The 25,208-nt window shown below is 43.9% G+C and overlaps 1 protein-coding gene and 1 long non-coding RNA gene across 4 annotated transcripts in view; both read right to left on the bottom strand.

Annotated features, from left to right (window-relative positions):
• Positions 1-3,227, bottom strand: part of LOC308586948 — a 562,568-nt gene extending 559,341 nt beyond the window's left edge. The window contains exon 1 of the long non-coding RNA XR_014008162.1: positions 3,014-3,227. This is a non-coding gene — a long non-coding RNA (uncharacterized lncRNA). The remainder of the gene's footprint in view (positions 1-3,013) is intronic.
• Positions 3,228-13,104: 9,877 nt separating this feature from the next.
• The window catches only part of GFI1 (growth factor independent 1 transcriptional repressor), a 40,080-nt gene continuing 27,976 nt past the window's right edge, over positions 13,105-25,208 (bottom strand). For all 3 annotated transcript variants that reach the window (XM_081194080.1, XM_081194082.1, XM_081194081.1), the window contains exons 5-8: positions 23,700-24,106; positions 22,252-22,389; positions 18,628-18,793; positions 13,105-14,725 (exon numbers count right to left, since the gene is read on the bottom strand). In XM_081194080.1, coding sequence (XP_081050206.1) covers positions 14,547-14,725; positions 18,628-18,793; positions 22,252-22,389; positions 23,700-24,106 — 890 coding nt within the window. In that variant the 3' untranslated portion in view covers positions 13,105-14,546. The remainder of the gene's footprint in view (positions 14,726-18,627; positions 18,794-22,251; positions 22,390-23,699; positions 24,107-25,208) is intronic.

A 25,208-nucleotide genomic window follows, 5' to 3' on the forward strand; every position in this document is an offset into this window, starting at 1 on the left:
GAGCACTGAGACATCCCTAATAGTTAATGTAGGCTAAATCCTATATCCACTTAATCTGTGCTCAACAAAACTTATTTCTGAGCAGAGGACTGTACTCTGAAGTTACTCTGAAGTTACAAAAACTTTGGAAGGATCCATGACAAAGTTTTATACCTCTCCTGGAGAACTTTTGGTGTGTCTACCAACATTGCCTGACTTGTGCTGACCTCTTGGCCGCATGGCTTGTAGGGGCAAGGAGTCAAGGGCATGGCTGACTTTTGACTGGTAAGGGAAGTGCACTTCCATTTGGTGCGAAGAAAATTTGCACCTCCTGAGGTCAAGTGATAAATCTGGACAGAAGGTTCGGCTTCCTCTTTTTTAGCTCAGGTTCGATAATATTGTGCGGGGATGATACTTGCAGCCACCGATGTTTCATGTGGTCAGGAGTGAGGTGGCGCCCATGGGGTGCCATTGCTCCCCTGACTTTCCAGCACATCAGAGAATACTCTGTGGAAGGTAAATGTGGATTCTGTGGGGACAGTGGTGTACCTACATTGGAGTCCGTCAACATATGGAGGGCTAATGGTTTCCACTCCTGGTTTAGGAGATCTTAGATGTTGTTTTATACAGATCCTTAAACCCTTGCTTGCAGCAGCACGCTGAAACCAATTTGCACACGATACTCTCTGCACATGCGAAACACGCTATTGATGAAGACGTGTGGGGCAAAAGGCTGAGTAAGTATGGAAAGGGGTTCTGTGTTCAAAAAGGTCTGAGAGATGCAGGCCTAAGTGACCCAAGCCAAGAGCCAAGCATTACCCAGAGAGAGTTCCCATATCTCCTGAATTTCCCAGACATATCTGGAATACTTCAGCCGGCAGCCTGTCTGGGAAAATCTGGATGTATGGCAGCCCATGGCAGCTGTGTCATTGCTGCCAATTTTCCATTAAAATAGCTCAAAAACGGAATTTTTTGGTGCGATTTTGCCAAAAAAAGCTCAACATATGCCCCCCCCCAATAAAAAAAGCTCAAGAACAGGTTTTCACTTCCTGGTCCCAGGAACTCCAAGATTACATTTATTTAGCACATGGCTTGGCTGAGATCTAACTTTGATTGAAAGCTGGGAACAACCCAGTAATAGCCCTTTGACTTTCCTCGTAGCTCTAGATCTTCATAAAATGTCTGTACATTTCACGGGCAAATATTGACAATGCGATCCAACTGACTGAAAATGTTTGGTTTGCGCCAGATGTGTCGCGTGGTACATCTTGGAAACATTAGCTAAAGGAGTGATTTGGGAACATAAAAAGTTGGGTGGGTATGTTGACTTTGCAGAGCTGTTTGCATTATGTTCCTATCACGAGATGATGACATGAGAATTTTAACGATTAAAAATCTAAGCCAGGTATCTAATCTGCAGCACTTTAAAAATCAACACATCCTCACAGTGGAAAGATAAATCGTTTTAAAAAATTTAAACCTCCAAGGGAAAAAATCAGTATCCGTGTAGTTTGTTACAGGTGCTAAGAGTTGTTAGGAGACCCCTATTCCTCTCACAGAGATAAAATTGCTAGAATTCTTAGGAAGAGGGATTGACTGTTCAACCCACACTGGAAAATGTAGTTTTCTGAAGGAAATAAGGATCTCCTAATCCCCGTGACGGGGTGAGCTCCCGTTGCTCGGTCCCTGCTCCTGCCCACCTAGCAGTTCAAAAGCACCTCCAAGTGCAAGTAGATAAATAGGTACCACTTTGGCGGGAAGGTAAACGCCGTTTCCGTGTGCTGCTCTGGTTCGCCAGAAGCGGCTTAGTCATGCTGGTCACATGACCCAGCAGCTGTACTCCGGCTCCCTCAGCCAATAAAGTGAGATGAGCGCCGCAACCCCAGAGTCGGCCACGACTGGACCTAATGGTCAGGGGTCCCTTTACCCTTTACCTTTAACAACTCTCAACATCCTTAACAAACTACACTTCCCAGGATTCTCTGGGGGGCGGCATGGCTGTTTAAAGTGGTATTTTGTAGATGGAGCAATAATTCAACACTGCTAAATGGATAATGTTCTCCACCACCCCTGAGGCCCAATTAAGGTGCCCAGGAAAGACCATGTAACAATGAGGAAAATGGCTAGAGGGCTCAGAGATGAAATCAGGGGCAGCTGCTGCTGCTCCTGTTGCCCACCACCTGCAGCCTGGGACAGTTGTCCCCTTGTGTCTAATGGTAGGGCCAACCCTGAACATAGCAGACTACTGAGGTAGTGAAGTGAGGAATCAACTGCCGTGGCTTCCAGTGATCGGTGCACCCCAATGAGCAATGTTTGGGCAAAGCTGGCTTCGAAATGTACATTAGTTTACAACCTACAGTATAGCATGTGTTGATTGACCGACTGACCAACTGATTGCTTGGTGTTGTCTCTGTGTTAACAGATTTTTAAAATCGTGGCACGCTAACGAAACGCAAAAACTTTGTAGAATTGTTCCTTCTTCAGCAAATAGAAACAAGAGTTGTAAGATCAGATACAAAAAAAGCCACAAAGCCAACATTTCCCCCGCCACGTTGCTACAATGGCAGGATATGCTCCAGTCAGGGTTGCCATTTAGGGAGGGCAGGAAGCAGTAACCCAGAGGTGAGATCACCTGCGATTATTCTTCAGAAACACCCATATCTGGTGGGTAAGAGGCATAAGAAAGGAACCACAGTAAATGCCCTGACTTAAAATACATTGCTTATTTCCCCCACCCACCCAATTTATCTTGAATTTAACCCCAATGTTATCTCTGAAGCTTTCTTTGAATCTTATCACATCTGCTGTAATCTTTTCTTCCCTCCCTCTACAGCAGATTTTCTGGCCCTCCAGATTTTGTTGGACTGTTGGACATGGTGGCTGAGTCCAATGGGAGTTGGGAGTCCAGGAACATCCAAAATACCACGGGTTCCTCATCCATGCTCTACAGAAACTTTAAATGATGTCCCTTGTGTGAGGCACAAGTGCTACAAACCCAGCAGCAGTAAACAAGGAGCAAACAACTTCTCAGTACACTGGTAGAGGTAAAGGGATCCCTGACCATTAGGTCCAGTCGTGGCCGACTCTGGGGTTGCAGCACTCATCTCGCTTTATTGGCCGAGGGAGCCGGCGTACATCTTCCAGGTCATGTGGCCAGCATGACTAAGCCGCTTCTGGTGAACCAGAGCAGCGCACGGAAGCACCGTTTACCTTTCCGCCAGAGCGGTACCTATTTATCTACTTGCACTTTGACGTGCTTTCGAACTGCTAGGTTGGCAGGAGCTGGGACTGAGCAACGGGAGCTCACCCCGTTGCGGGGATTTGAACCGCCAACCTTCTGATCAGCAAGTCCTAGGTTCTGTGGTTTAACCCACAGCACCACCCACATCCCTCTGTACAGTGGTACCTCGGGTTAAGTACTTAATTTGTTCCGGAGGTCTATTCTTAACCTGAAACTGTTCTTAACCTGAAGCACCACTTTAGCTAATGGGGCCTCCCGCTGCTGCCGCGCCGCTGGAGCACGATTTCTGTTCTCATCCTGAAGCAAAGTTCTTAACCTGAAGCACTATTTCTGGGTTAGTAACCTGAAGTGTATGTAACCTGAAGCGTATGTAACCCGAGGTACCACTGTACTTTTTTCTTTCTTTTGGAGGGGATGTTAAATGCATAGTCGGTTTCCGTGCTCAGTCTGCAAAAGTTTTAGGCTTTAATTACGGAAATATCACTTCTTCTTCTTTTTAGCTATCAAGTATGTTATACCCAAGGACTATCCTATGTTGCACATTCGCTAAACTTTGAAGTTTCTGTTAATTCTGGGGGAAATATTCAAAAGAAGAGCTTTCCAAGCCTAACAGTTGCATTAATTAGCACTGGAAGTAATAATATCATTTAATCATTTTTGCCTGTAATTCCTTAAGGGGGGGGAGTGCTTTTTCTCTTGGCCTGAATTTTCCCTGTTAGCTCAGCCCGCAGAGACTGGGCTGTTCTCTTTCCTCACCAACACCTTTCTTTATTTCCTGTGTGATTTTCCATCCCATGCAATTTCTCTCTGTTGTGAGCCAATTTGCGGTGGCAAGACAGTTTAGGTGTCCTCAGCACTCCGTTTCCTTACAGGTTTAGCAATCTCTAGATTGATTTTGTGGCCGGTAAAGATAGCGTGATTGCTCCGTCGTCCGTTTGTCCCCTCTCCTTTGATTCCAGCCCAACGGTGAGAACATGTATTTCCTCCATGGTTTCTTCCCCAATCTGAGTTGCATCACTATGCTTCAAAGAGGATGGGATGCAGCCGTTGCCCATTGCCTTTTTGTTTCGCTGCCCTCGCGCCACCCACTGGATTCTGTGCATTGCCTCTCTCCAGGGGTGGCTGAATCTATCCGTTTGGTTTCTCACAGGTTCTAAATTTTCCACTCCTAAACTCAGTTCTCCACATCACGTTACAGTTTTTTTTTTTTAAGTGGCTCTCATTTCCATTTTACCGTAAATTTCTCCTAATGATAAACCTTCTTCTGCAGTTTTGCCTAATATGCACATTCTTGCAAAGTGACTTTGTCTTGCATGATGCATTTGTGCATATTATTTTCACTAAGAGATGCATTTGTACAGTTTGCCCTACTTAATTCACTCTTCAGTATATGCATTTTTGTACATATTACTTGACTGTAGTGTAGAACAACGTTGCAAAGTGCCAAATTCGAGAAATGGCTGTGTATTGGTTTGTTTATTGTTTCAGAAAGTGAACTTAGCAGCATCACCTGCAAATGTGAACCGAATCAGATTTTTCCTCCATTCTTACTCCTCACTGCTCTTTTTCTTTAGCATCTGATCACTGGCTTTATTATTGACCCACATTCTACCCAAATAGGCATTAGCGCATTTCTCTGTTTTGTGAATGGTGTGTTGTGCTTTCATTTGGGCTTCTATCCTTTTGCCTTTTGAGTGTCCATTTGATGTGTCATGTTTGAGAAACTCTTTCATAGAATGTGATTTACCGCACATGGCTGACAATTCCTCGTGACAGGTTTTCTTAAGACTCTTTCAGTGTCATCTACAAGTATAATTTAAGCTAGGGGACTTTTCTAAAGGTTGTTTATTTCTGCTCAAGCTGGAACTACTGAACTGGGTTACAGACTGAAGTTGGTGGAGCAGGGCCTCATTCACCGTAATGGACCAGCTTCCATGGACACTAGCCATGTATTGGGGCCCCCGTAAATGTTTACCTCTTGACACCTGCCTAGAGCTGCAAAAACAGGGAGCTTTTGAAAGGAAGCTTGATGATTTGCACTCAGCGAGGTGAGTCATAAGTTGTGTAGCACAGGTCTGACCTGTGAATTGGCACCACCAGGACAGGAAGTGCTAAACCAGCACATCCTCTGTTCTAGGTAAAAGGGGGGGGGGACACACCAGGACTTCACAACTGGTTTTGGTGTCTGTACCATGCACAGACACTGGGTGCTGGAAAGCATGTGCCTGCATGATACAGTAAAATCCCACTGAATTCAAGGTGTTTCTTCTGAATAAATATTCAAAGGACGAACACTGCACAATCATTTTAAATATTTCATTCAGTGAGCTGGTGTGCTATACCTGATGATAACCCTTCAGACGTATCTCAACTGGGAACATGGCTAAGTTTGAATCAATTAAATCTTTATATAACATTTTATTAATTTTCCAAAAACAACAAAAATAAAAAACAACAACAATACAAACAAAAACAAAAAAACAAATGGACTTCCCTCTAATCCCTTCCTTGGTTCTATTATTTATCAAGATACTGCATGTCCATTGTTAAATTTGTAACATTTTTAAATCGCCTATTATCCATTCATAATAAAATCACAAGTAATCTTAAAGGTAAAGGTAAAGGGACCCCTGACCATTAGGTCCAGTCATGACCGACTCTGGGGTTGCGGCACTCATCTCGCTTTATTGGCCAAGGGAGCCGGCATACAGCTTCCAGGTCATGTGGCCCGCATGACTAAGCCGCTTCTGGAGAACCAGAGCAGTGCACGGAAATACCGTTTACCTTCCTGCCGGAGTGGTACCTATTTATCTACTTGCACTTTCACATGCTTTCGAACTGCTAGGTGGGCAGGAGCTCACCCCGTCGCAGGGATTCGAACCGCATCCTTCTGATCGGCAAGTCCTAGGCTCTGTGGTTTAACCCACAGCGCCACCCATGTCCCACAAGTAATCTTAAAACCCTGCTAATGTATTAACCTGTGTACATTGCTTCTGTATATATACAGTTATCAAGAGAATGCAAACAAGTCTGTAATGATTTGGAAACTCTGGGCAATGGTATCCCATGCGGTAGATCGGCTAGTTAAAGGATTGCCACTTGCACAATGGAACTTCCCCTCCTTCTCGCTCTAGATTAAGAGTCTCATGCTCTACCAGATGAGCTATCCAACATAGCTGCTGTGGCAAGCTAACATGATAATGCATGCTCATGTCTTCACGCTAAACCATGGTTTGGTTTAACGTGATGTGTGAAATCAGGCCTATATCTGACATGAAGACATGGTGGGCAACTGTAAAGGAAACCTTGTCAGTCACCTTAGATAATTGGATTTAGCAACACATAGGAGTCAAATCCTAGGGACCGAGGTCCCTTCAAACACACACCCCAATTGTTGTTGTTGTTGTTGTTCTTTTGAGAGAGGGCCAGCCCCCGCAAAAAAGCTGATGGACATTGCCATTCAATTGGTGCATCTTGTGATTGATTATGGGAGTCAGGGCTTACCTGCCCACCCCTCCAATATTTTGTTCAATTTGGCAACCCTGTAACAAGAGTGTGGAAAAAAGGCAGAGCAGGATGAGGGCATAGAAGTAGCAGTTAAGGTGAAAAATGGATACTGACCAACATCAAAACCACACAGGTGTTGGGTGGTGTGTGTGTTTTTCTGTCATTTGTTCAGCTGCTTTGTGTGAATTTCAAACCATATATGAAGGGAATGTTGCCTGCTGTCTTATTTCCAGTTCTGTATCTTGTGCATGCTACCCAGGGAGCAAAAATGGAGATTAAAACCCAAACGTTAACAGATCCTTTTAATTTCCAGGTGCCCTCCTTGCCTTTCTCTTCATTGTGCAGAAGAAACTAATTATCAGAATGCTGGGGCAGTTCCCCCCTGAAAGTGCTCCCTTTCTTAATTTTTTTACTGAAAGATTTTATGGCCAACACCAAGTTAATCTTTGTCAAGCAATGGGCAGTAAATATCCCTGCTAGATGTGTGCCTGACGTTTTTATAGATTCAGGCTTCCACAACCACCCCCAGCTTCCTATTTGCTCTCCGTGGCATTTATATGCATATAACGAACAGGTGTAATAAAAATTGATCAGATGAACTGGAGTCCAAACTAGATGAGATGCCAGGGGATGAAGGCTTATTTTCAAAAATAAAAATGAAATAAATTTGCCTTTCCCATGTGGTTGGGAAGCCAGCTGAGAGGGCCCGATTTTGACTGGGGGGGGTCTGCACCCCCTCTCCCATGCTGCTGCTGGTCTTATCAGTTTCACAGCCCCCTGCAGGTGCGCTTCAGTAATAATAATAAAAAACAACGCAACTGTTGGAAGGCTGATCACTGGTATCCAGGTGTCTCGGATAACCCGGGCAACCCAGCGCCAAGAGTGAAAGGCAAATTCTGGCCAACCGCAGCGGTGTCCATTCAGCCATCACTTTAGTTATCCCTTATATGGGAGAGAGTAGAAGCATGCCTTCAGGGACATGAGTGGGGCAGTGACTTAACTTCTGTTGACTTTCTGCCCAACTACCAGTTGGCAGCACCCACAACCTCGGACGACAAAGGTTGAGGGATCCAGTAGGATCCATTAAGCAGGCTGGAACCCTGCGCACCTGAGGGCTTGGTAGCGCTGACTGAGAAGCCGCTCACCGTTTAAATATTCCCTCAGTGCCCTGGAATACCTGATAACAGTGTTGCTGCTGTGGTGTTTGGGGAAATTAAAATGGCAGGTGGCTTCCCACATCTAGATGCTGCTGCTGCTGCTGCCAAATGTGCCAGTGGCAAATCATGGCATATTGCTGCCTGCAGAAAGGAGAAGGTGACGTGTACACATTCGGGATGAAGAGTTTGGATTTGATATCCTGCTTTATCACTACCCGAAAGAGTCTCAAAGCGGCTAACAATCTCCTTTCCCTTCCTCCCCAACAACAAACAGGTGAGGTGAGTGGGGCTGAGAGACTTCAAAGAAGTGTGATTGGCCCAAGGTCACCCAGCAGCTGCAGGTGAAGGAGTGGAGACGCGAACCCGGTTCACCAGATTACAAGTCTACCACTCTTAACCACTACACCACACTGGCTCTCAGAAGCTGACTGGAGCGGTGGTTGAATCTTACTCAAACTGTGGCTGTGTCCTCTATTGTATGGGAGGGCAGCAGGACAACTGTTGTATGTCTTCCAAACATAGCTGTATCCTCCTTGGAGCTTCTCCCCACCCACTCCCTGAGGCCGCCACTTCCTACTGGTTAAAGGTTGGGTGAACACTTGCCATGAAAGTGGATAGGAGAGCACCAGTGTGGGCAAGGCTGGGACAAGGACTCATCGCAGGACATTTCTAGCCCTACTCCAGAACCTGGAGCTGATCCAGAACGAGCCACATGCTTCGTATGGACAAACAGAGAAGCATGTGGCTCGTTCTGGATCAGCTCCAGGTTCTGGATCAGGGCTAGAAACGTCCTATGATGGGACACTATTAAATTTCTGTCTTACAATTTAGAATATTCATTTAAACAACCTTAAAATATCAGTGACTTCTCTTCTTCTGTAAGACCGTTAAGTCTGGAGTCTGAAATTCCCCAATTGTACCAGTGAGCCAGGAGACCTGGGTTCAGATCCTGACTCAGCTATAAAAAGCTTGTTGGGTGTCCATCAGTCTGACCCAGGGGTCAGCAAACTTTTTCAGCAGGGGGGCCGGTCCACTGTCCCTCAGACCTTGTGGGGGGCCGGACTATATTTTTTGGCGGGGGGGATGAACGAATTCCTATGCCCCACAAATAACCCAGAGATGCATTTTAAATAAAATGACATTCATGTAAAAACACGCTGATTCCCGGACCGTCCGAGGGCCAGATTTAGAAGGCGATAGGGCCGGATCTGGCCCCCGGGCCTTAGTTTGCCTACTCATGGTCTGACCTAACCTACCTCACAGGGTTATTCTGATGGGGAAGCAAGGGGAAGGGGCAGGAGCCTTCCAGAGCTCCTTGAAGTGTGGGGGTGGGGAGGGGAATGAAAAATTTTAACGCTAGCAAAATATTATTTTTTAAAAAAAAAAAATTCCATTTTCTGTCAGGATCAAATGATAACATCGGCAAGCAGGGGGTGGTTTCTTTGTTGTCCGTTCTTTTCCTCCGCTCTTCTGTTCCTCCCCTTCTCCATCCCGTCTCGCGCGTTTCAAATCAATCAGGTGAAATCCACCTTGTTCTCCCGTGCCCTGAATCATGATAGCTCAGCGCACTCGATAGGTAATTTAATCACCGCTGGCGTGAATGAACACAAGCTCAAATTAGCTCCTGAAAGGGTTAGTCTTTCTGAGATAGCTCTGCTTTTCCACTCTTGTGTGGACACAGAGCTTCACCAACTGGCTAGCTGGAGGGGCCATAAAAAATTCAGTGAGAGACATAAAGGTGTGCACAGCCGTTGTCTCCTCTTACCTTTTCCTTCAGTTACTCTGGCAGACAAAAGGTATGGAACCCGCTTCATGAATAATGAGTCACATAATATAGGCGATGCATTTTTAATGCAACCAAGTAATAACATTAAGGAAGATATTTGCAATCTTCAAATTTCACACTGTAACAGCCTCAATAATTTGTTGTGATTCCTACCTGCTTAGATTATTACGATATTTCCCACTCCTAGCACCGTTTTTCACTGCAAAAAGGTTATTTTTAAAAAGCAGTTTTGCGTGTGACTTATTTTTGCCTGTCAGGGTGCAATAATACAGACTTCTGACATTCTTCCTGCTTAACTGCAACTGATATTTCAACGTAGTTCTGTTGTGATTGAGGTTTTAACATTGTTTTGTTGACTTGGTCTTATTGTGTTGTTTTGCTGGGGTTTCCTTTTCGTTTTGTTTGTTTGGTATTTCCACACGAAAGGGCAATATAAATTCTTTTAATAAACAATGAAAATAGAGATACTCACCTGCATTGCAAAGAGATGACCCAGTAAACTACATCCAAAAGTGGCGGAAAAAGTGACCATGTGCCATAATTGCTTTGAAAGGTTACCACATATATTCGATTTTTAAAATGCCTCACATCATGGACTTTAATATTTGGGGGCACAGAGAGAGTGTTGACCTGAATCCACACTAGGCATTTGGTGTGGTTAAGATTTTAATGCAAACCTACCTAATTCAAACTTTCCTAAACACTATACAGTATGTGCCAAAACACAGCTGCACTTCTCTGAATTTTTTGATGCAATTTTCCAACCAAATAAAATGTGTGTGTGTGTGTGATAGGGGAAAGTATGTATTGAAATGCATATACTCATGAAAATGATCTATAAAATGCATTATATTTGGGGGAATTGCTTGCAAAAAGACTGTGTCTTATCAGGCAGAGTTGTATAAAAATGTGTTTATTAAGATAAACGTGTTTTTAAATGCTGGTGAAATTTATATCAAAAGGCAGACTTGTGCAGATAGCTGGAGAACTGAACTTGAGACTGCAAAAATGAGAAATGGAAAATCGACAGATTTGTCCATCCTAAATCCATAAACTTTTCCTTTAGGAGTGTGCCACATTCTGACAAACCATGTAGCCAGAGCTTGCAGACAACTGGAGGTTGTCATGTAGAGAAGGACCTTTATTTAAACAATTTTTTTATCAGTAACAGTGTGAACACCAGTTTTCATCCCAAGCCCCTACAGAACAAGGCAGCCATAGTTCTCAAAAGGAGAACCATGTCATTTCGTGCCTTAGGACAACACAACTGGAAGTGCAGAATTATATCAAGAAAGGAGCAGGTGGTTTGAATAGGTCACAGGCATGGGCAAATTCAGCCCTCCGGCTGTTTTTGGGACTACAATTCCCATCATCCCTGACCATTGGTCCTGTTAGCTAGGGATGATGGGAGTTGTAGTCCCGAAACAGCTGGAGGGCCGAGTTTGCCTATGCCTGGAATAGGATTTTGTTGCATTTTCCTTTATGTTGAGTTGACTATCCGTACTGCCCTCCAAATGCAGAAAACCTGTGCTGGTTTTGTGGATATCCTGAGTGAACAGCTCCAAGACCTGGGGGCAGGAGTTATGTGTGTTCAAAGCCCCATATTTAGAGGAATCTTATAGTATGGCCCTCCTGAAAGTGTACTGTTTCAGAATGCCTAGGGAGGTGATGGGAGTGAATATTTCACATCAGGAAAACTTATTCGCACTAACCTGTCGTGGGGGACTAGAGGGCAGGCTAGACTTAGATCCCTGACAGGCTAGCTTTCCACAAGCGGGGCACATTGAAATATTCCATCTCCCACAGAACTCCCAGGCATTTTTTTAAAAAAACACACACAACGGTATAACTTTATTATTACAGAACCAGAAGCTTTCTTTCTCTCTCATGTGCCTTGTCTTTTGGATTGTAAGTCTGAAGGCAGGAACTGTCTTGATACTGCTCTCTGTCTGCTGGTCTGCTTAGCACCTGATGTTGCACAGTCCCTGGTTATTACTTCACACAAGATCTCCTGGCTATCCCAGTTAACAGAACCCCATTTCAACACTCCAAGCCTGATACTTTGGCAACCTATCACAGGGTTTCGCAAACTTGGGTCTCTAGCTGTTTTTGGACTACAACTCCCATCATCCCTAGCTAGCAGAACCAGTGGTCAAGGATGATAGGAATTGTAGTCCAAAAACAGCTAAAGACCCAAGTTTGGGAAGCCCAGATCTATTATAAAAATGAACTGTGTCTTGAACGAGCAAGGTGGGACTATTCAGACTCTCCTAGTTAAATGGATTTATTACACTAAATTCAGAACTGCTAATTATTCATCACGATTTAAAACAAAACAAAACAAAGAAACGCCTAGAGGTTCTGCTAGGAATGAAATGAGCTAGGCCACAGGTGGGCAACCAGATATTATTGGACTGCAGTTCCCATCTGTCCTGGTCAGCAGTGCCAATGGTCAGGGATGATGGGCATTATATTCCAGCTAAATCTGGGGGCCACAGGTCTGCATCCCTGAACTTGACCGTCTCCTCTTAGGTGTGACCAGTGATCATCCCCAGTCCTAAACAACTCAGCATTCATTTCTCTGAGCTTTCCACATGCTAAGCCAAAGAAAGTCAAAAGTGTGGGTGTAAATCCAGCCCTTCTCTGAAACCTGTGCTTCTTTAGGTCTCTTTTCTCGTTCTCAAAAAATGTGTCACATCCTGGTAATATGCTGAAATAGCTTCCTTCGCATGCTCTCTAAGCCTGTATAATTGCCACGTAGGTTACATGCGCACAGCTTGCGGAGGAGATCAAAAGACTGCAACCCTACACCAATTTACCAGAGAGTAAGCCCCTACTGAAGCCAACGGGACTTGCTTCTGAATAGGCGTGTATCAGGTTGCACCCTAGAAAAAAAATCTGCTTATCTATGATCCTGCTCAGTCAAGACCGTGCTGGCTGATTATTATTTTTTTGTATCATGTGCAATATAAACTCATGTCCAGGCAGTGACTGCAATGTCGAGGAGGAGGGCACCGCTGTGGGGGAATCAGATTGTTTTGAAGTGCAGCTGTCCATACCTTTGTACTGTTTGGCACTATATTGGTATATATATATATATATATATATATATATATATATATATATATATATATGGTGCACAGGCTGATAGGATTCCAACTCTGGCACTGATTTGACACGAATATGCCTGTCAAAGTGTGGCCTTAAAGTGACACCTTTTTGGCTGATTTGCGCTTTGTCTGTCTTCCTCCCAGCTTCAGTGTTCTGTCTTGTTTTTTGTCTGATCGTACAGCGAGCATTGTTAACTGATTTGCTGTAATTCCTACACCGTTGGGGAAAATAACTCCATTGATTTGTGGACCCGATTTCCAAGTAAATTCAGCTAGAATCCCACCTCTGGTTTGGTTAATACGTCCTATTGAAATAAATACTGCTTCTGAGGATCCTCGGGACTTTATTAATTTAAAACATTATTCCAATAAATATGCATCAATGAACATAAGACACACTGTAAAATCTAAATAAAGGCATTTACAATCCTATCTATAAAGTAAAAACAGATTCTTCCCCCGCCCCCGCCCACAATGAGGTATGCACAGGATTAGTTAAGGCAAATTCATACTATAACAAACTGATACTAATTTATGGGTCCTTCCAGGCGTGAGACCATCTGAGAGCATATAACCTAAATATTCAGTCCAGAGTAACAGGAGCTCCTCAGCTATTTCTCACCTACTGGTTATCTAATCACAGAATGCCAATGACATTTAAAAGCAAAAATCTGTCCTCATCCCTTATTTCTGCCCTCTTCAACAATTTTTAATAATAAGGCTCTTTCTTATTGGCTCTTCCCAACAGGTGCAAAGGAAAAGCCATACATGCACCACAAAAAAACCAGGACATAAAGTAGGTAGACTGAAATTCTTGGATAGGAGCATTGTGTTGTCCTAAAAGTTGCAAATCCCTGGCATGAAGGGAGCTACTGGAGATTAACACTTGGCCTGGGTGTGCAACAAAGACTAAAAATCGGAGATGACAGCTTGGTGAAACACATGTGGGGAGCATGTGGGGAATGCCGGACTCTGCACAACATCTAAATGCTGACCTCCAACTTATTCAGGCATTCTCAACCAGGACTAGGCAAGGTTGGCTGAAGTAGCCAAGGGGCTCTTTCCCTCAGCTGGAAAAATGTATTGGGCCACAATTCAATACTCTTAAATTTGGAGCCTTGGACCAGTTAGCTGGGAGCAATCCTAGGAAGCTGCCTAATAGGAGCTCTATAAACTCTGGAAAAGGCAGGGCTTTGAGGTCCCAGGTCCAATTAATCGATGATAACCAGTCGCAAGTTGTTAAACGGTAGAAAATCAAATACAGTCACTCTCTCTCCTTTGTCAGGCTGCTCAGTGTGTTGACCATGTAAACTCAGGTAGTTTAGATTTCCCAGATAAAAAATAACTTTCAGGAAATCAAAGGTTAGCAGGGAAATTCATTTTTTAAAGGACTTTCTGGTTCATAGGCACCAGTAGCTTATGTATACAAAGACTTTGGGGGCTTTAAGGCGGTGGGGTGCGCATGTTATTTTTCCAGTGTTTAATTTTAAAGGAAGAGACACAGAGTGGGGGGAAAAGACTTCACCCCGCCTTACTTCAGCCTTGGCGTTCCATTTTCATTCCAAGACCTTTCGGTGAAGTTCTACAAAATGCTGGCCAGTCTGCTCTGGCTTCCTGTTTAGTGAGAAGATGGCAGGAAGTGGCCAGACAAGAGGCGGGGGCAGGAAGAGGGCAGCCCACCAAGGGAGGAGGAAAAGTCTGTTGACATAGTGTTTTGGGGGTTCCCTGGGTTCCCTCCCCCTCCCCGCCCAGATTCTGCATGGCTCTCATTTCAGACCATGTTGCGTCTCTCGGTGCCTCCGCAAATCCACTTTTCTCTGGAAGCCTTTGCCACACAGATCGCAGCCAAAGGGCTTGAAGCCTGTGTGCTTCCGACTATGGGTGATGAGGTTGGAACTCTGGCTGAAGGCTTTGCCGCACACCTGGCACTTGTGGGGCTTCTCACCTGCGGATTACAAAAGGATGGGCACAAAGTTACAACAACGTAGCCCCCTTAACAAACCAGCTTGAAAAGTCCAACAGAAAATGCAGAATTGGACAAAATGACAGGAAGGATTTGAAACCTGCGGAACCAGAGATTTACAGAAGATTGGAAGAAGTACCGTATTTTTCGCGCTATAAGACACACCAGACCACAAGACGCACCTAGTTTTTGGACGAGGAAAACAAGAAAAAAAAAATATTCTGAATCTCAGAAGCCAGAAAGCAGTGAAAGCAGCAATCCCTCTTGCTGTTCTGGCTTCTGTGATAGCCACGCAGCCTGCATTCGCTCCATAAGACACACACACATTTCCCCTTACTTTTTAGGAGGGAAAAAGTGAGTCTTATAGAGCAAAAAATACGGTATATGAATTATTTGAAGAGCAACAAATTACGCTAGTAGGACTAAAAGAAGTTTTGTAAGGAGAAATATACGAAGTGTTACAAAGTAGAAAAAGATAGAGATATTGGTTATGAGTTTGAAATGTAATAGGGAAGATAAGAAATGCATACTGAGAGATTAGATTGGAAAATTTTCAGACAGGATTGATGGAAGTCAAAAATTTGAATAAGATGTAAAAGTACGTTTAATTGCTGTTGAAAATGATATGTTAAAAAAACTAATAAAAATTATATATATAAAGAAAATGGCACCCCCAGATATCCAATACGGGCGGGTGACTTGGAATAAATACTATGGATAGCATAGGGCTGCCATATGTCTGGACATTCCCAGGATTTCAAAAGACGGGCATCTGGAGGTGAATTTCCAAAAGGCAGCGCTTTGTCCTGGATCTTAGGCAAGTCAATTGGAGAATTGCGTTTTTGTAAAGAAACAAAAAATAAACAAACCTTCAACTCAACAACTTTGGGGTTTGTCTAAAAAAAACTGAACAACTTTCGAGGTGCCCTGGTTTTTACTTTTTGAAATATGGCAACCCTAGGATAGCATCCTTAAGATCCTTGTCAAGTTTTGTGCTAATTTTAATCACCCTAGTTTAGGACAAGTACCAGCCACTCTCTGACAAGGCACAACTGGAAGAAGGAGACAAGGGAGCCCTCACATTACCCTTTCAGGTAACTCAGAGTTTGGCAATGATGTCAGGGTTGAGAGGGTGCAGCCCCTAAACAGCCATCTCAATGGGAATCTCAGCTCTCAGACTTAGGAAGCTATCCTTTTCTTCCCTAAAGCATCCTTGGCAAACTACTGACCGGAGTTCCCTTGAAAACCTTTGCAGGAGAAGATTTCCACCCTCTTCCCCTAAGCAGCTCATTCTTCATTGCTCACCTCCTCTTCAGATGAAAAGAGCATTTCAGGAGCCCCAGTCTTGATGCAGCTGGATTGTTCGTTTCTATTTCCAATTGCACAAATAGTTTCCTCTCCCAAACATGCACACAGATAGTGGCCCTCATTGCTCACTAAGCCAGTGTGCCTGTTTGGAAAGTGGAAGAACCTGATTTTAAAATCCGGGTGCTGTCCTCATCCTAACCACAGAAGGCCTTTTTCTTTCACTGCCTCCTTTCCTGTCTCTGAAATGTTAATGGTCACGCTTCCTGGGGAAATAATTTTGCAGCCATTTGTTCTTACACGTTGCGAGGTTTTGCTGAGGGGCATCTAATTTTCCATCAACACGTGCTCAAAATAAGTGGCATTACGCTGAGAGTAGACTGGTGCACTTTGAAAGTGTGACAAACAATTGGTTTCTAAAAACCAATAAAAGTTCACAAAAATGGGGCAGGACATGGGTGGAGAATGGAGTTAGCAATGCGGAGATGGACAATATCAGTGACGCTCTTGCAATCAGATTGCACATGGAAACTCACAACAGCAGTGACCATGAATTGCATTTTCCAAGGTGTAATATGAGGCGTTTTTTCACACCAGCCATACAGAATGACATAAAGCTTTGGACCAAAAGGCTGTCCCAGAACTGGGTGAATGGACATTAAAATGGCAATTTAAGCAAGTGCGAAGTCAAGCAGAAATCCTTATTTCATTGGGATTTAAGCTGGCACTGACTGAAAAGAGATCTTGCATTTGTGGTGGGTGGCCAAATGAAAATGTTGATCCAGTGTGGTACTGTTGTGAAAAAGGCAGATTCCATGTTGGGAATCAGTAGGATACGATGGAACCACCTACACAATGCCTTTACACAAAACTATGGTGCAACCACTCTTATAATACAGTGTACAGCTGATATTTTAGAGCTGGAAAAGAGCAATCAAAATATCAGGGGGCTGGAGCAACTTCCCTAGGAGAAACAGGTTTGGGGGTTTTTAGCTTAGAAAAATTGTGAGTGACAGGGAGAACGGTGGACAGAGAGACCATTTTCTCCCTCTCTCAAAAGTTGGGATTATCTGATGAAGCTAAATTGTTAAATAGTAGAGTTTGCTACCACAAGATGCAGTGCTGGACCAACGTAGACAGTCTTAAAAAGGGATTAAGCATATTCATGGCGAATAAGGCTCTCAATGGCCATTAGCCTTAATGGTTTTGCATCACATCCAGTAACTGAGGCAACATGCCTCTGAATATCAGTTGCCAAACAGCAAATGGCAGGAGAGGTCTATTGCCCTCATCTCCTGCTTGTGGGCCTTCCATAGTCATCTGGTTGGCCATTGTAGGAAACAGGTGTCGGACTCTATAGATCTCTGCAAAGCTCTCCTTCTGTTTTTTATTCGCATGGGGGATAATATCTTTGTTATTTACTCCCACTTCAGTGGATACAGAAGGCTGCTGGGTCAGAAGACATACCCCCTGAGAAAAGCTCCATTTAAATCTGCAGCGTGTTCTGTTTGTCTTTCTCCTAACAGTTTTCCTCAGCTATTCAATCTGCGTTTTTGTTTTGTTTCCATGTTCCCCAGAAACTCAAGATCATGGTGCCTTGCCTACCGCTGAAAATAGCCCTCAAACAGTTCGATTGGAAAAACTCAATAATACACAAGAGAGCTCCAGAGCAAGTATCAAGACTGTCTGTTCGGATCTGCATCCTCCAACTTTCTGGCTGGGCCTACCATTAGGCAGAACAAAATGCGCTCATTAGGCAGCAAATGCTGGGGCGCAGGGATTGGTAGAGACGTCAACTGAATTCTATACACATGCAATGGGGAGGGCGCCATCTTGTTTCTTGCCTCAGGAGTGTGGATAGAAACAACAGTATAAAGGGGAAACTGACATTTGTTGCTCCAGTGCTTTCCCCCCCCCCCGGGGGGGATGCAGGGGTAAGCATACCCCTAAACATTTGGGGGGGGGAGTACTGCATTGCTCTGTCCAGCGGCTCTTTACGCCCCTGGCATGTAGCCCTCAGAATGCTGCCTAGAAAGGAATATGGCCCTCACATAGAAAAACATTTGCCACCTCCTCTGCTTTAAAGGAAGAGCTGAAGAGGGCTTGCTTGTCTGTCTTTCTAAAACTACTTGTACCTTGGAGAGACAAAAAATAAATTTGTCAGCTAGTCCACCCGGCATCACTCTGGAGGAAACCAGCGGATAAAAAGAAGTTTAGAATGTTAAAATCGAGATGTGGAAATATGGAAATAACGACGAGAGGCAGGATTGAGATTTGGAGATGTGCTTCAAGGTCCAAACTATGGGAAGTCCCAAAAATTAATAATTATAATTTGGAAGATAATTTGATCTTTTTTATTTAATTTTTTTATTTTTATTGGGTTATGATTTGATATGCTAAATTGGATGTTTTTTAATTGGAAAATTAATAAAAACGATTTAACAAAAAAAGAAACCAGCGGATAAAGATGTCCATTTATCCCAACAGCAGGGGGTGGGAGGTGGATTGATATTTGTTTGTTTTCTTGTTTGTTTGATTGATTGATTCTGGGAGGCCAAGAGGGATGCAGCGATTCTCACCTGTATGGATGAAAGTGTGCTTCTTCATGTCGGATTTCTGGTGAAATCTCTTCCCACAGTACTGGCATGGATAAGGCCGGGTGTCTGAGTGGATGAGAAGATGGGTAGACAACGTGGAGGACCTCTTGAAGCTCTTACCGCAGATCTTACAATCAAAGCTGCGCTCCTGCCGAGAGAAAGCAGGACCTTCATGCAGATGCAACATCTTCTTCATTTAATGCCTTTAGAATATCTGTTCATAGCTAACCACTTACGGTACATAGAAGCAGCTTTAAAAAAAAAAAAATCTGATAATTGATTTCCGCCCCCCTTTGGTTTAAGAAGATTGATGTACCACTTAAAGGTGCTTACATAAAATAATATAAAATATTCACGAGGAAAAAACACGTTGGAATAACACAATTATATCAAAATATACAGTGGTACCTCAGGTTAAGTACTTAATTCGTTCCGGAGGTCCGTACTTAACCTGAAACTGTTCTTAACCTGAAGCACCACTTTAGCTAATGGGGCCTCCTGCTGCTGCTGCTGCTGCGCCGCCGGAGCACAATTTCTATTCTCATCCTGAAGCAAAGTTCTTAACCCGAGGTACTATTTCTGGGTTAGCGGAGTCTGTAACCTGAAGCATATGTAACCTGAGGTACCACTGTAGATTAAAACCCGAAGTTTTGAAAGCAGATATCCAATAATTTAAAAATACATTTATGGGTATTCTTGCCTAAACAAAACTCAGAATTATTCAAAATAATTCAGATATACAGTGGCCATTTGCTTTGTCGCAAAATATAGATCCCATAGTGACTGCATTGGATAAGGGGTGTGTGTGCCTGAAGTTGCCTCCTCCTTCAAACCTGGGACTTTACTTATATGCCATTATATTGAAATGTTCTGTTTTATCAAGTAATTTCCCCCCAAACCATGAAAACATCCCCAAACCACTCTGAAGATACTGAGAATTGAACCAGGAAACATCTGCATATGATACTTGTGTTCCGCAGGTTTTACATGTGTATTACAGAGAGAGTTACATTTTGTGATGAAAAGCCTTTAGTGTTCATCCTTCCAGCTCCAATTTAAAAAAGCTCCTAGAGTTCTCAGGTAGGTGTCTTTTTGTCACCAGAGTCAAGAAAATCTATGTACAGTGGTACCTCGGGTTAAGTACTTAATTTGTTCCGGTGGTCCGTTCTTAACCTGAAACTGTTTTTAACCTGAAGCACCACTTTAGCTAATAGGGCCTTCCGCTGCTGCCGTGCCGCTGGAGCACGATTTCTGTTCTCATCCTGAAGCAAAGTTCTTAACCTGAAGCACTATTTCTGGGTTCGCAGAGTCTGTAACCTGAAGCGTATGCAACCTGAAGCGTATGTAACCTGAGGTGCCACTGTACATTTCTTTCCACTCCATCCGCAAAATACATTTAAAGTGCACCCAACACACATGACGACCCCCTCCCAGAGTCAGAATTCCTAGAACTTTTGACAAACTACGGTTTCCAGGATTCTTTAGTGGACGCCATCTGCTTTAAATGTGTGTTGGATATGCTTTAAACTTATGGTATATATCTGTGGTGCCGTCCCCGTCCCCCCCAGCACTTCAACAGTGTTGAGGAAGGGGTGAAGCTTTTGAAGGGTGCATAATTAGGGTTTGGGGACAAGAACTCTTTTTTATAAAAAAATACTTTTATTTTGCTTTAAACAAATACAGATAAATATAAAGAACCAAAATTACAAAAGAAAAATCCTTAATAATGGGAAAAGCTAAAAAAAACTACAAAAAATATCAAAGTACAGTGGTACCTCAGGTTAAGTACTTAATTCGTTCCAGAGGTCCGTACTTAAGCTGAAACTGTTCTTAACCTGAAGCACCACTTTAGCTAATGGGGCCTCCTGCTGCTGCCGCGCCGCCGGAGCACAATTTCTGTTCTCATCCTGAAGCAAAGTTCTTAACGTGAAGCACTATTTCTGGGTTAGCGGAGTCTGTAACCTGAAGCGTATGGAACCCGAGGTACCACTGTACATGGCATAGAGCATAAGCCATTATGGGGAAGAAAAAAGAAAAAGGAAAGGAGGAGGGGGGGAAGGGGGGGAGGGAAATGAGCCAAAACGCAAGAAGGCTTGTCTATTGTATGCGTCCATCATGGTCGCAACAGATCATCATTCTAACTCTTTTATTCATACTCTAATGCATGGCAGGAGTGGGGAAGGAAGAGAGATTTACTTAGATTTATTGCAGTGGTATGAATGCTTCTCCAAATCTAGATCGCAAAACCCTCAAACTTCACTTTTGTGTTCCAGGATCGCTAATAATTTTAAGAAGGGAAATTTGCGCTGGCACAAAACCCCACACATACACTAAGTGGAAGAACAGAAGCATAATCACCTGACCCCCACCGCACTTACTATTCCCCCTCCCCCTCTTTGCCCCTCTTTTCTTCCTAATCTTTTTAACCAATTCATGAGCCAAGAATTTATACATTGACCACTAATAATGAACCACATGTTGTAGATATTACCCCACATTTATTATGCTATTTTTGTGATAGACAAATGGCATGAGGAAAACTTGGTATACTTATTTGTATAACATTATTCTTATTTTTAAAACCCAATAAAAAGTTATTTTAAAAAAAAAGAACGGCAAATTTGATGGAAGTTTGTGTGTGTGTGTGTGTGTGTGTGTGTGTGTGTGTGTGTGTACACGTGCACATATGGGTTTGTTGTGCAGGCCGGGGAAGGCTGCAACAAAAAAATATGAAATATCACTGTTTCGTCTCTTTGGTGAGCACCTTTCAGGTTAGTTGTAGGATTGTACTCAGGATTAATCCCCACCAGCCCTGCATGATAACCCACACACCTTTCCCTGGCAAGGAGACTGCTAGTCCCATGAATCTGTCACTCTAGGCTCATTTATATTGTAATTTAATGTAGATCAGGGTTTCCCAAACTTGAGTCTCCAGCTGTTTTTGGACTACAATGCCCATCATCCCTAGCCAACAGAACCAATGGTCAAGGATGGTGGGAAATGGTAGTCCAAAATGTAGTCCAAAAAGAAGTTTGGGAAACTCTGATGTACTGTAGATAGTGAGTTTACTGTACAGTGGTACCTTGGTTTCAGAACATCTTAGTTTATGAACAACTTGGATTAAGAACGCTGCAAAACCCAAAGTAGGTGTTTTGGCTTGTGAACTTTGCCTTGGAATAAGAACATGTTTCGCTTCCTGTTGAGTGTGTTCCATTTGTAAATTGAGTCCTCACGCTGCTATGAGAAAGCACGCCTTGGTATAAGAATGCTTTGGTTTAAGAACGGACTTCCGGAACAGATTAAGTTCATAAACCAAGGTACCACTGTACAGCCATTAATTCTTCATTGCCTGTATGACATTCTCCTCCAATCACTGCCTCTCCACACTTTCCCCTCCCTCAATCCAGATTTCCTCGCACCCTCTCTGTTTCAGCGTATCCCCGGTATGAGTAAATCTGGACTGAAGGAGGGGAAAGTGTGAGGAGGCAGTGCTTTGGAGGAGAACGTCAGAGAATTAATAGAGATACAGAAAGCTGGCTCTTTGCATTAAGCCACCGTGTGGATGAACCCTCTCCAACCACTTGCCACCTTCCCTGGGGTTCTCACCTGTGAGTGTACAGCTTTATGCTGCTCCAGGCTAACTGCATGGCCAAATGTCTTGCCACACATTTCACAAGCGAAGGGCCTGGTGCCGCTGTGCGAACGACGAACGTGCACCTCCAGGCCGTGGGGAGTGGAGAAGACCTGAGAAGCAGCGGGGAAGACAAAGAGAATTATGGTTCAGGAAGGGCTGAAGCTCACAGCAGGTCCTGAACCTGATATATCAGAGCTGTTTAGGAGAGTGTTTCCCCCCACGGTGGTTCAACCAATTAACATTACTAGGTATTGGTACCATCAGGGTGGGGCAGGTGTCAATGGCCCAAGCCAGTGGAATGAGCAAGAGGGATCGCAGCCACAGCCCGGCTAGATGGCCACATTTTGAAACAAATGAGGTAGTGCATGTTACCATCTAAAGAGAACGGGCCTCATAAGACAATTAAGTCCAGAGCCTAATATTTCCTACTTGCAGTGGTGTAGCAAGGGTTGCGAGCGCCGGGGCCACATGGAGGGAAACGGATGAGGCATGCATGCACATTCAACTCCCTAATAGTGCGTGCGTCACCCAGGCAATGGCAGCCACAGAAATAAGAAAAGAAGAGTCATTTTGTTGTCCGGAGAGGTCACTTCTTGGTTTACATGGAGAAGCCTTTTTCAACTGAGCTCAGCAACAAAAGCGCACAGCTGTTTTGAGGCAGCACCAGGTGCTGAAATTTTACGCTCCTAACAATTTTGGGTCTGGGGAAACCGCCCCAATGCTATACCACTACCTAGTTGTGCCACTGTTACTGCAAGCTGAAATGCTGATTAATAATTGATACTGTTTTGTCGATCAGTATATCTATCTGATACTGCTTCATATGCAGTTTATAATTTTAGGGAGATATATATATAGTGTCATATGTAGCAGGTTTTTTTCATTGTCTAAATTGATTGATGATTTAGAAATGCTACAAACAGCTTAGAGTGTCTGTGACAAAAGCAAAGTTTAGAAATGTTACAAAACAAGGACAATTGTGAAGTCCAGCCAGACCTGCAAAGGGCTATTGGTCAGTAATGGCTGTATAGTATGTCTAGGATCAGAGACAGCAGGCCTCTGGATATCAGTTGCTGGGGAACAACAGTGAAAGGGGTTTTGCTGTCATGTCCTGTTTTGGGGCTTCTGAGAGGCATTGGGTTGGCCACTGTAGGAACCAGGATGTTGGGCTCATGGGCAAGAATCTTCTTATGTTCATAAGAGCTATCTGAATAATTAAAATGCCATGGCTCCACCTTCCCCGTACAAGCTTCCTAGTCACACATCCTTAAATTAAGCAATAAAGAGGGACCTGTCTCTGCCTTGACCAACCTTGCCCAAGCCTTCGGACCTCACCACCCCTAAATAACTCCCACCCTGAGTGGAGTAGGGTGGAACAGAGGAATACCACCAAAGGGGAATCATAGAATATGATCCATACCTTGCTGCATTTGACACACTTGTAGGAACCAGTGCTGATTAACAGGGGGCGACAGAGGAGCTCTGATTCCAATTTGATGCTACTTGCACTCTTCTCCTGCTGGAGTCCAGGTGGGCCTTCCACGTAGATCCCGGGTGCTGCTGCTGGCCGCTCAAAGAGTCCAGAGGAGCCAAAGTCACCATAGAGTCCCAGCGCTGAGCTGCGCTCCGATCCATAGAGAGCAGGCTCAGATCCCCTCTCGCAGAAGAGACCGAGGGATGAGCTACGTTCCAGACCTGGGCAGGGCCTGTAGCTCTGGACCAAATGTCTCAGCTCAGAATTCCCAAGGCTACTCCAGGCATAGGGCTTCAAGGGCACCGAGAAGGGGGGAGCCTCATCCAAGGAGGGGCAGATGGAGCGCTCAGAGGCTGTCGAGACACAAATTGAGTGGAGGCAGTTAAACGGGGTTCACACAGAACACGCACTCGACCTCTTTGTTGTGTTAGCTCTTTAGTATATAGGGTGCTTCCAGGCTTATCTTACAAATAGGTTGTGCAGATCCTGTTTCTCTTTGTTCATGATCAACATTAGTGTCTACATACTCTATTTTCTCCAGTCATGCTATTGACTGCTATGCCACCACCCGACATCTACACCACGGGGTGGAGCTTGATGGAATGTGTCTGGGCTGAGTTTCTTTGTCCCGAATAATAATAATAATAATAATAATAATAATAATAATAATAATAATAAGAAGAAGAAGAAGAAGAAGAAGAAGATATGCTGTCCATCTGACTAGGTTACCCCAGCTGCTCTGGGAAGCTTCTAACAAATTAATATACAGTAAGACATCAAACATTTAAAAACTTCCCTATACAGGGCTGCTTTCAGATGTCTTCTAAAAGTCAGGTAATTGTTTATTTCCTTGACATCTAATGGGAGGGTGTTACAGGGCAAGTGCAACTACCAAGAAGGCCCTCTTGTCTGGTCCAATCACTTCTCTTCCATATATCCCCCATATATATCACACATTTCCTCAGGCACTGCCTCTTTCCATATGAACCTACCTGGACCCTGAGATCATCTTCTGAGGCCCTTCTTCATGTGCCTCCTCCTCAAGAAGTTCGGAGGGTGGCAACATAAGAAGGGGCCTTCTCTGCAGTGGCTCCCTGTCTGTGGAATGCTCTCCCCAGGGAAGTTTGCCAAGCGCCTTCATTATACACCTTTAGGCGCCAGGCAAAAACATTCCTTTTTAACCAGGCCTTTGATTGATTTGATTGACATTCTATGTCCTTTTAAAATGTGGGTTTTTGGAGGGGTGTAACTGGGTTGTGGTTTTTATTTTTATTACGTATTTTGTGGTTAGTGCTAAGAAGCTTCCATACCAGCAGTTGCTGCAGAGGCACAATGGGTTGTTTTTACTCATCATATTTGCCGTGGAAGAGGAAAATCCAGATAAGACAAAGCAACATAAGGACAGGGCTGGGATTTTGTTGGTGGCATCCTTGTATGAACAGTGTAAAAAAACAC

Source organism: Podarcis bocagei, assembly GCF_964188305.1.
Source record: "Podarcis bocagei genome assembly, chromosome: 5".
Classification (NCBI taxonomy): domain Eukaryota; kingdom Metazoa; phylum Chordata; class Lepidosauria; order Squamata; family Lacertidae; genus Podarcis; species Podarcis bocagei.